The sequence below is a fragment of the Suncus etruscus genome, chromosome 14 (assembly GCF_024139225.1).
Source record: "Suncus etruscus isolate mSunEtr1 chromosome 14, mSunEtr1.pri.cur, whole genome shotgun sequence".
In the NCBI taxonomy this organism is placed as follows: Eukaryota; Metazoa; Chordata; class Mammalia; order Eulipotyphla; family Soricidae; genus Suncus; species Suncus etruscus.
The window spans coordinates 81303629-81314255 of NC_064861.1; the positions used below are offsets into that span (position 1 = coordinate 81303629).

General features: G+C 50.2%; 1 protein-coding gene across 3 annotated transcripts; it reads left to right on the forward strand.

The window, feature by feature from the left end:
* Window positions 1-555: 555 nt before the first annotated feature.
* Window positions 556-9351, forward strand: RBM42 (RNA binding motif protein 42). 3 transcript variants are annotated; one of them, XM_049786611.1, is made up of 10 exons: window positions 556-758; window positions 985-1120; window positions 3022-3106; window positions 3206-3280; window positions 4606-4671; window positions 4748-4920; window positions 5511-5843; window positions 6130-6247; window positions 8827-9021; window positions 9107-9351. In XM_049786611.1, exons 1-10 carry the CDS (start codon window positions 631-633, stop codon window positions 9217-9219), a joined length of 1422 nt encoding a protein of 473 aa, XP_049642568.1. In that variant the 5' UTR covers window positions 556-630; the 3' UTR covers window positions 9220-9351. The 3 variants fall into 3 exon arrangements, with proteins under 3 accessions (XP_049642568.1, XP_049642569.1, XP_049642570.1); XM_049786612.1 differs by having other exon boundaries at window positions 4769-4920; XM_049786613.1 differs by lacking the exon at window positions 4606-4671 and having other exon boundaries at window positions 4769-4920.
* Window positions 9352-10627: the final 1276 nt, after the last annotated feature.

Here is a 10627-nt window from a genome sequence, read left to right on the forward strand (position 1 = left end):
GTGTTCTGTTTATGACTGAAACCTAACTACAATCATGCTTGGAATCATGGTGCTTATATATATATATATATAATGTTGGAGGCTGGACATTTGCCTTGCACGCGGCCTACCCGGGTTCATCCCGCCATCCCATAAGGTACCCTGAGCCTGCCAGGAGTAGATTCCTGAGTGCAGCAGTAGGAGTAACCCGAGTACAGTCGGGTGTGAGCCAAAAACAAAGCAAAATAATAAAAAAAAATGTAAGAGAGAAGAAGAACGTCGATATCTTCCAGAAGGCAACATGGACAAACTTCCATGTACCTGCGTGGAAACATCAAGCTTCCCCCTTGCTTCCCCGTTAGAGACCAGAAAACAGACCACAGAATCCTCCACCCAGGAGGCGTGGCCGGCTACGCGGCACTTCCGGAGACCGAGCCGCTTCATTGGTTTGTCTTTTCACGATCTGATTGGCTCCGCCAGGCGAGGCCGCATTCTCATTGGTCAGCTTCCGATGGCGTCATGCCACCGCGCCGAGCGCTTGGCCTCTACGTCATTTCTAGGCGCCAGTCTGACGAAGCCCGGGACCTACAGCGGAACCTGGAAGGTTGTCGAGCCGACTTGTTCTTAGCGACGACAGCGTTGACAGCAACCATGGCCGGGGCGGTACCAGCCCCGGGACTCCCGGGTGCAGGAGGTCCTGTGGTCCCGGGCCCTGGCGCCGGCCTCCCGGGCAAAAGCGGCGAGGAGCGCTTGAAGGAGATGGAGGCGGAGATGGCCCTGTAAGGCCCTGGCCAAGGCTTATGTGATAAAGGCCATCCTGCAACCAGAGCCACTGAGCTTTGGGCGTCTTCGGACCTAGATAGGCCCGTTATGATGGGGATATGGGATTTAGGAGGTAATGGGGCGGATGGAGGGAGAATTTGACAGAGGTGAAAAACGCTGTCAGAATGTACCCAGAGTCACAGCATTGGCGCGAGGGTGTGGTGTTTGTATTTTTTCATACAGGTTTGAGCAAGAAGTTTTGGGGGCTCCAGTAACCGGAATCCCAACTGCGATGCCCACTGTCCCCACGGTCGAAGCAATGCAAGTCCCAACAGCTCCTGTCATCCGCCCAATTATCGCCACCAACACATATCAGCAGGTATGGCCGAGCTGAGAGGCATGTAAATGAGAGTACAGGGCCTTGAACACAGTAAATGTAAACAACCGCTGGCCAGAGGTTGGCGTGGTGGTGAATTGCCGTAATAAACATGTGCCTGATGCTGAGAGCACAAGAAGGACTCAGACAAAAACCTTTCTGCATGTATTTGGGGGTGCCATGGTCTGGTAGAACGTGGAAATGATCTTTTGTGTAGATGAAATTTCATAGCTTTACATCTCGTTCAATTCCAAGTGCTCCTTAACAGAGATAATTAATGGAGTTCCTGGGAAGAAAGCACATGAAACTTAATTTATCCGGCAGGTAATAATCTGTGTGCCTTCTAAGCACCTGGCATTAGGCATCTAGCAGAGAACCAAACCAAGCCAGTCATGATTTTGTAGGTGGGAAGTTTATGATTTACTAGAAAATATTGGTATTTACCAGAAAAGTCAAAGAAGGTCCTCCTGGTGTCAGAGAAGTCATACTATGTGTACAAGCCCCAAGTTCAAAATCCAACACTATTTGGTCGCCTGAACATTGTAGGGAGTATCTCCTAACAGATGGTACCCTGTCTCCCCACTCTCAAAAAAGAAAAAAGAAGAGACAGGATTGATAGCACCTCAGTATGTAGCAGGGATGATGAACCTGGCCCCTCACCTGCTCTCTAGCACGTGGGGGGCGAAGGCCAGATGCAGGATAGGGGCTCTCTGTGTGCCTTGCACACAATCGACCCTGGATGGACCCAGGTTTGATTCCCGGCATCCCCCAAATCTACCAGAAGCGATTTCTGAGTGCAGAGCCACGAGTAATCTCTGAGCACTGCCTGATATGGCCCTAAAGCCAAAGAAAAAAATAAAGAAGAGGGCCCGGAGAGATAGCACAGCGGCGTTTGCCTTGCAAGCAGCCGATCCAGGACCAAAGGTGGTTGGTTCGAATCCCAGTGTCCCATATGGTCCCCCGTGCCTGCCAGGAGCTATTTCTGAGCAGACAACCAGGAATAACCCCTGAGCACCGCCGGGTGTGACTCAAAAATCAAAAAAAGAAAAAAGAAAGAAGAAAAGGTGTATGGGGCCAGTGCTATAGTAAGGTGGTAGACACTTTGCATGAGGCTGACCCAGTTCGATCTCTGATGTCCCATATGGTTCCCTTAATCCACCAGGAGTTTTCCCTGAGTTCATAGCCTGGAATAAAACCTGACACACACATCCAAAAAAAAAAGAAAAAGAAAAAGAAAGGCTATCTCTGATGTTTAAGCAAATAAGTGGGAGGGGAAGCCATGTAGATACCTGGGGAAAGCGTAGCCCTGGTAGAGGGAGGTACTTAAATAACAAATTCCTGAACAGGGAGAATAGAATGACAAGGGGAATGAGCAAAGGCGAGAATTGGAAGTATGAGGACAGATTTCTGGGGTCCATGGGCAACTATAGGACTTTGGTCTTTTCCGGTAATAGGAAGCTGTGGAGGGTTTGAGTAGAAACTGGGACTGATCAATCAACAGGCTCACCCTGCTTGTGTTTGGAGGACAGAGTAGGAGGGGTGGGTCAGATCAGGGAAAATGAGGAAGAGACCACTGTCATAATCTATACGCATGATAATGACAGCCTCAACAAAGGGTGGGTGTGGAGATGGAACAAGACTGGACATAATTTCAGAGAGTGTTCAGTGTTGTAGAGAGGATGATAAGGGTTGGCAGGAGAAGTTGCTGCTGGAAGGGATTAAGGATAACTCCAGCCAGTATGATTTCCCAAAAACCTTCTGAAAAGCCTTTCTGGCATTTTTCACTGATCCTGAAAGTTTCTGAGCCAGCTCTACACAAGGAATGAAATGCTTGGGCCCCCCAGATTGAGTCAGTCTGGCAGATCCGAAAGTGGAATCGGCCTCACGCCAATTTCCTCCCATAGGTCCAGCAGACTCTGGAAGCCCGGGCAGCTGCTGCAGCCACAGTTGTTTCTCCGATGGTGGGTGGCCCTCCTTTTGTGGGCCCAGGTAAGGAATGGGGTGAGGGATCCTTGGGCTCAGACAGGGTTGTCGGAAGAGTTGCCCTGGATTCTCCTCCTCCCATTCTCATCTCTCCCCTCCAAACAGTTGGCTTTGGCCCTGCGGATCGGAGTCACCTGGACAGTCCAGAGGCTCGAGAAGCCTTGTTCTTGCGGCGAGCAGGTAGGTCTGGGGCCAGGGAACCCCCAGCTAGCCAACTGCTTCACTATCTTGCCAAAATCATTGCTCTAACTCTCTTCAATTCATCCCCCACTTGAGGTCATCTTCCTAAAACACAAACTAAGTTAAGAACTTCATCAGTCACCCAGCTGCCTGACTGTCACTCCTAAGCCCTACCTGAGCTGTGTCATCTGTGGCACTTAACACCTACTAGCAATCTCTGACTTATTTACTATGACTCTCATTTCTGACATACTCTGAAAAAGAAGCTCCATTGAGAGATGGAAGTCTGTTACAAAGGAACCATTACCTACTGCCTGTTTCACAGGGTGGATAAACAATCAAATATTCGGTTCCTCTTCAGTCAGGAACCTTCTATCACCTGACCCTTTACATCCTTCCTAGAAGCATTGCCCGGATTGTCAAAAATTTCTCAAATCAAGCTTAAACTAAATAAACCTTTCCTATTTACAGTTATTCTTTCTTTTGGTAGTTGAGGTGACCTTCTCCCACACAGTCTTTGTGCCAGTACTTCTTCAACATGTGCAGAAGGATTTGTGTTCTGTTAGATGAAAAGTTCTATTAGATGAAATTTGTTAATTGTGTTTCTTAAATCCTCTTAGGCGCCTTTATCTGAAGACCTGAGATACATAACATCTCTTACTCTGTAATAGAGCTTTGATTCAAATGCCCAGCATCCTGTGCTGCTGTAGGCCCTCCACTGCTTGGCCAGTCAGGCTGTACTTGATGGCTTCTTACCATTCCACCTCTGCTTCAGCGCTCTCCAACCATCAGATTCCTCTGTTACAGTACACCGATCTGAAAACGGGAGAAGATTTGGTTTACAATATTCTCCTTGCACTCACCCTCTGTCTCTTTAGCTCTTTGTTACCCTTTGAGTCTGAGCTTCTAGGCCCCTTTCTTCAGGAACCTTATAGTTGTGTACAGGTGGTGGTATCTCTTGCTCCCATCACTCCTGGCTTTCCTTGTCTAGCCCCACTCGCTCTCCAGGTCCCCACCCCTGGGAACCAGCTCTCTTCCCTCGCCTATTTCCTCCTGCTCTAGAAAGCTGAGAGCCCATCTTTTGATGTTTCCCTAATATTTCCCAGAACAGAAGAGATCGTCGGTGGAAAGTTTTTGCTGAATGAACAGATAAAAGATCCTTTCATCTCCCAGACAGCTACTGAGGCTCTTCTCCATGATTTCTTGGATGCCAACACACATACAAAGGCATGCACGCACGCACACACATGCACATACATACCTTGTCCTAGGTGTCCAATTGTCCTGGTCCCCCATGACACACACCCCATCTCTCTCTCCCACAGCTGTAGCCCCCCAGAGGGCTCCTATCCTGCGTCCGGCCTTCGTCCCCCACGTGTTACAGAGAGCAGGTGAGGGGCCAGGGTCATCATCCCTGCCACATACCTCCCCCTCAGCCCTCCGACTACCCCACTCACACCCTGACAGATCCTGCTCTCTCTTCTGCAGCAGGTGGCCCCCGCCCAATGGCCCTTCGGCCCCCTCACCAGGCCCTTGTGGGACCCCCTCTGCCTGGGCCTCCCGGCCCGCCGATGATGCTGCCACCGATGGCGCGGGCCCCAGGCCCCCCGCTGAGCTCCATGGCTCTGAGGCCGGCTCTGGTGAGTGGGAACTGGGTGCTGGTCTGCAGGGCCATTACAGGGGCCAGGAGTGCCCTCCCGAGCTGATAGGTGCAGGTCTGCTGTCACCTGTCTTCTACCTACTCCCTGCCTTTGTCTCAGTCTCTGTCTTTCTGTTTCTTTCTGTGGCCCAGTCTTTTTGTGAGGAGAGGAGAGTGAGAACAAGCTGTAAGTGTGTGTCTCTGTAGCTTTATTTTTTTCTTGACTGTCCCTGTTTTTATGGTTTGGGTTTTGAGCCACAGCCAGTGGTCTTGCTCAGGGTTTCTTATTTCTGGCTTTATGCTCAGAAATCACTCTTAGCAGAGTTTCAGGGACTATTTGGGGTGCCAGGGGTCAAACCTGGGTCAGCTGCATGCAGGGAAAACACCTTACTTTGCTGCACTCTCTCTCCAGCCCATTTGTATTGTGGTCTCATTGTTTGTCCCCATCTCTGACTAGAAATTTCTTTTTCTGTCTTGTGTCTCTTGCCTGCTCACTGAGTCCCAGGCCCTTGCTTTGTTGTTCATGATGGGGATGGGAGTTGGGGAACAACCTGTGGTCTGGCCTCCCTCATGCCCTCCTCTCACCCACAGGAAGAGCCAGCAACGCCCCGAGAGCTGGGCCTAGGCCTGGGATTGGGCCTGAAAGAGAAGGAAGAGGTAGCAGTGGCAGCAGCAGCTGGACTGGAAGAGGCTAGTGCAGCGGTGGCTGTGGGGGCAGGAGGCGCCCCAGCAGGCCCTGCAGTCATCGGGCCCAGCTTACCGCTGGCTCTGGCCATGCCTTTGCCTGAGCCTGAGCCCCTGCCCCTGCCACTGGAAGTGGTTCGGGGACTGCTGCCCCCACTACGCATTCCTGAGCTGCTGTCACTGCGCCCACGCCCACGACCCCCTCGTCCTGAGCCACCCCCTGGCCTTATGGCTCTGGAGGTAAGCAGGGCACCTCCATGAGGGCAAAGAGGGTGGGTGCAGGCAGGCGTCTGTGCGCTTCCACACACAGGCTCACAAAGTCTCTTCTGGTAGTGGGGCCAGGACATGGAAGAGGAAAGTAAACATAACCTCATCACCCCTATCCCCATAGAAGCACAAGCATCCTGTAACCATGGTGATAGCAACATCATGGACAAAGGGAAAAGGGGGTGAGTCTGCAGGGCAAAGGGGGATCCAGAAGACGACAATATCAGGCCCTCTGCACGCCATCCCTGTCCTTCTGCAGGTCCCAGAACCCCTGGGTGAAGACAAGAAAAAAGGAAAGCCCGAGAAATCAAAACGCTGCATTCGCACTGCAGCAGGGAGCAGCTGGGAGGACCCCAGTCTGCTGGAGTGGGATGCAGGTAAGTGGGGAGGGGGCTGGTCGGGGACAGGGCCCAGCACTGGACAGAACCCCGAAGAGTTGGTTGCCAACAACAACGTGGCCCCTGATTATGAGGGAGCTGGTTGGTTTGCTGAAAGTCGAAGATCTTTCCACCTAACTCATTATGAAAACATTTAAGCGCTGAATTGCCCGGAGTAAGAGCCACATCTATACCACCTTGATTTAGCAAGGTTGGCATTTTTCTATATTTCTCACCTTAAGAAAAAAAAAGTTTGGTTTTTCAATTCCCACGACTCAAACCTAGTTCTCATACCCCCTGAGCCACATCCCTGGCCACCAAGCACCTTCCTGGATGCTAGAGGAGAAGAAAATAGTTTTATCATTATTTGAGGCTGACCATAATAACATACTGTGGTGGTCATTTAGGGTGGGTTTTTTTCTTCTTCTTCTTTTTTTTTTTTTTCATTTGTTTCGGGTTTAGGGGACAATTGGACACTCAGCTCCACACTGAAGTGAACCTATAGGAACAGAAATCAAGCCCTGGTCTCCTGCATGCAGGGCATATGCACCAGCCCTTAGAGTTATCTCCCAGCCTGTAGTGGGCATTTTCTAACATATCAAAAATCAAATCTGATGTCAGTTATTCCCTTGTAAAAAGACTTTTGTATATTAAGTTTATTCTTCTATGCTTATAGATGATGGAAGTTATCTGTCCTAAGTACTATTAGTACTCCTCTAAGGGGAAAAAAAAAAAAGGATGATTTCAAAGCTGTAGAGATAGTACAGTGGTAAGCCTTGTATGTGACTAACCCAGGTTCAATCACCAACATCCTATATGGTCCTCCAAGCACCACTAGGAATAATCCTTGAGCACAAAGCCCTAAGTAATGCTGGGTATGGCAAAAAAAAAAAAAAAGTTTTCTTGGGGCCGGAGAGATAGCATGGAGCTAAGGTGTTTGCCTGACATGCAGAAGGATGGTGGTTCGAATCCCGGCATCCCATATGGTCCACCAAACCTGCCAGAAGCAATTTCTGAGCATAGAGCCAGGAGTAACCCCTGAGCACTCCGGGTGTGACCAAAAAAGTTTTCTTTTATATTGTAATACTAATAACACCTAAGAAAAGGCTTGGTCTTGAACCAGAATTTATCCAATTAATTGTCATTAGTTCATCTTTAAAGGAGACTGGTCTCCTGCCACTGCTTTGGTTATATATTCTAGTTTTTTTGTTTTTGTTCGTTTGTTTTTTGTTTTTTGGAGGTCAAGCCCAGCAGCGCTCAGGGGTTATTCCTGGCTCTATGCTCAGAAATCGCTCCTGGCAGGCTCGGGACCACATGCGATGCCGGGATTCGAACCACCGTCCCTCTATATGCAAGGCAAACGCCCCACCTCCATCCCATCTCTCCGGCCCCTATATTCTAGTTTTTTGAAATGTGAGAGCAGCTGTCTTAGTGCAGCTTCCATGCTCTGAGTCTATCATGTTTTTTCCTCCAAGGGATCCTCACTGGATCATAGGAATGATCACTTCACCATAGGAAACTACTGACTTCACATCCCAGTCCTTGACTCCTTCCTCTTTTTGCTTGCCTGCCTGCCCCAAGCCAGGGCTTCAGCTCAGATGTAGATCCTAGTCTGTGATCTACTTAGTCTTTCCACTCTGTTTCCTCTTCTGCTCAGACCTGGCCTTCCCCAGAAAATGTGCAGAAAGCTGCTGAGTAGTTTGCCTGTGTCTAATTTTCAGTAGCTCAACAGGGAATTTGAGTGATTTTGTAAAGGAAGCAGAGCTAAGGAAAGGTACCGGGGTGCTATTACAGGAACAGGGCTTGTTAGGGGCCATGGGAATGTGTGGGGAGGTATCCAGGGGGTGTAAGAATGCAGGGGCTTAGGAAAGGCACAGGGACTCTCAGGGCTTCGCTGTGGATGGGTGAGCTACCTATACTGGGAAAGGGCAGCACACAGGTGGTTCAAGTGAGGCCTCTGGAGCCAAATACCTGAATTCAAGGCCAGGATCTGCTGATCCTGATAAATAACTTAGGCAGGGATTTTACTTTACCTCCATGTATAAGAGTCTTCCAATTGTCATTGTCAGTGTTAAAACCTTAGGAGCGCAGGGTCAGAGTGATAGCACAGCAGGTAGGGCATTTACCTAGCATGTGAACTATCCTATATGGTCCCCCAGAACCTGCCAAGAGAGATTTCTGAGTGCAGAGCCAGGAGTAACCACTGAGTGTTGCAAAAAAAAAAAAAAAAAAAAAACTCAGGAGTAGACCAGAGCATTACAACAGGTAGGGCACTTGCCTTGCACATGGCTGGCCCAAGTTTGATCTCTGGCATCCTGTCCTGAGCTGCCAGGACTGATTCCTGAGTACAGTGGCAGGATTAACCCCTGAGCATCACTGGGTGTGGCCCAAAATACAAACTAAATGACAGCCTAGTACAGGGCCAAGAACACTGGTATTGGTTGTTATTGCTAACAGGATCCAGGCAGAGACTTCTGGGAATACAGGGAGATGTCTCCAGAGAACTGTGGAGTCATCTAAATAAGGCAGACATCAGGCCGGGCACCTGCTTCCACTTACCGCCTCTCTCCCAACCCCAGATGACTTCCGGATCTTCTGTGGGGATCTGGGCAATGAGGTGAACGACGACATCTTGGCACGTGCTTTCAGCCGCTTCCCATCCTTCCTTAAGGCTAAGGTGATCCGAGACAAGCGCACAGGCAAGACCAAGGGCTATGGCTTTGTCAGCTTCAAGGATCCCAGTGACTACGTTCGCGCCATGCGGGAGATGAACGGTGGGTGCGGCCTCCTGGATGGTTGGTGTGGCAGTCCTGTCTCATCCTGACCCCAGTCCTAACCTTGAACTCCTCGTTTCTACAGGAAAGTATGTGGGCTCACGCCCCATCAAGCTGCGCAAGAGCATGTGGAAGGACCGAAACCTGGACGTGGTGCGCAAGAAGCAGAAAGAGAAGAAGAAATTGGGCCTAAGATAGGGTCTGTGGCCTGGCACCCGATCACACCTGGCCGGGCGCTGGCTTTTCCCCACAGCTCTCTTTGGAAAAACCCCCAGTCTCCACCGCCCTTCTTCCCCATCACCAGTTTCAATAAATTTACGTTCATTTCCATCCCTGGCTGGGCTTAGAAACACTGGTAGCAAGGCTCGGCATCCCACCAAGAATGCTGTGGAGCCAGACACACGTGTGGGAGGGTTTTTTCAGCACCTGCTAGATGCCTATTCTGGGGAAGAGAGCACAGCCCGCACCATAGCTAGGGCTCAGGTTCTCCTGACAGCACCAGATAGGGGTCTCCTGGGCCTATATCCTAGGAGATCAGGCTTTGATTCACTTGCAGACACTCTTCAAAGGTAGAGACAGTGCTGGAGACATGGTCACCCAGAGACCCAGCTGATGATTTAGTGGCAGGAAACTGGCCCATTGCCAGTGATGGTTCCAAATGGCCAGGTGCAGCCCAGGCTTTTGGCCTTGAAGCCTGGAAAACTTCCCAGAGGAAGTGGGCATTTTGGTAACTCTTCCTGTCATTCTCCTAGTTTCTTCTCTCCCTGGATCATCTCTGAAATTGTTTTCCAGATTCTTCATTCTTTATTCTGCCGAAGCCTAGCCAGTATAGCTACCATACGTAGGTCTGAGTGCTTCTCGGGATGTGCTTCTCTGTCTCTGTAAGCACCCATCTGTTTCCTGTCTCTGATTATCTATAGCTCAGTTATTCTCTGAATTGATAGGTTTTTCCTTCCCAGTGTCACCTTGCCTGCTCATCTAAAGTGTTCAGGGAGCTAAGCCATAGTACAGCAGGTAGGGTGCTTGCCTTGCACACAGTTGACAGTTCAGTACCCGGCATCCTGTATAGTCTCCCAAGTACTGCCAGGAGTTATTGTCAGATATGGCCCCAAAACAGAAAACAGTAGTGTGTTCTGGAGCATTATCACCAGCTAAACTTAGACTGACTGGGAAATTAGACTGGGGACTGGCATCCCAGATTTGTCTTTTAAGAGCTCTGTGATTACCAGATATTGGCTGGAGGTCTAGGAGGAGGCTGAGTCAGGCGCCAGGAAGCAGAGCTACAGCCTGGGGAAGGGATTGAGGGGCTCCTGGAGATGGCCAGAAGGACAATGCAGGGTCTGGGGGAGGGGAAGCAGCGCTAAAGGCTTCTGGAAGCTGTCCTCAGGAGAGGTGTCAGGTTTCCTCTGTTCCTGGCCCCATCTCTGACGTCACATTTTCCAGTCTGCTCGGGTGAGGGCCTCCCTACTGGGCAGGAAGTGCCCTTCGACCCCCTGCCACCTGGTCTGGACTATCATGTGCCAGGACCCTCAACCCCACTCCCATCTTTTACCCTCCTGACCTTCTTCAACCATGGGGGCAAGGGAAGAGGTGAGAAGGCAGAGGA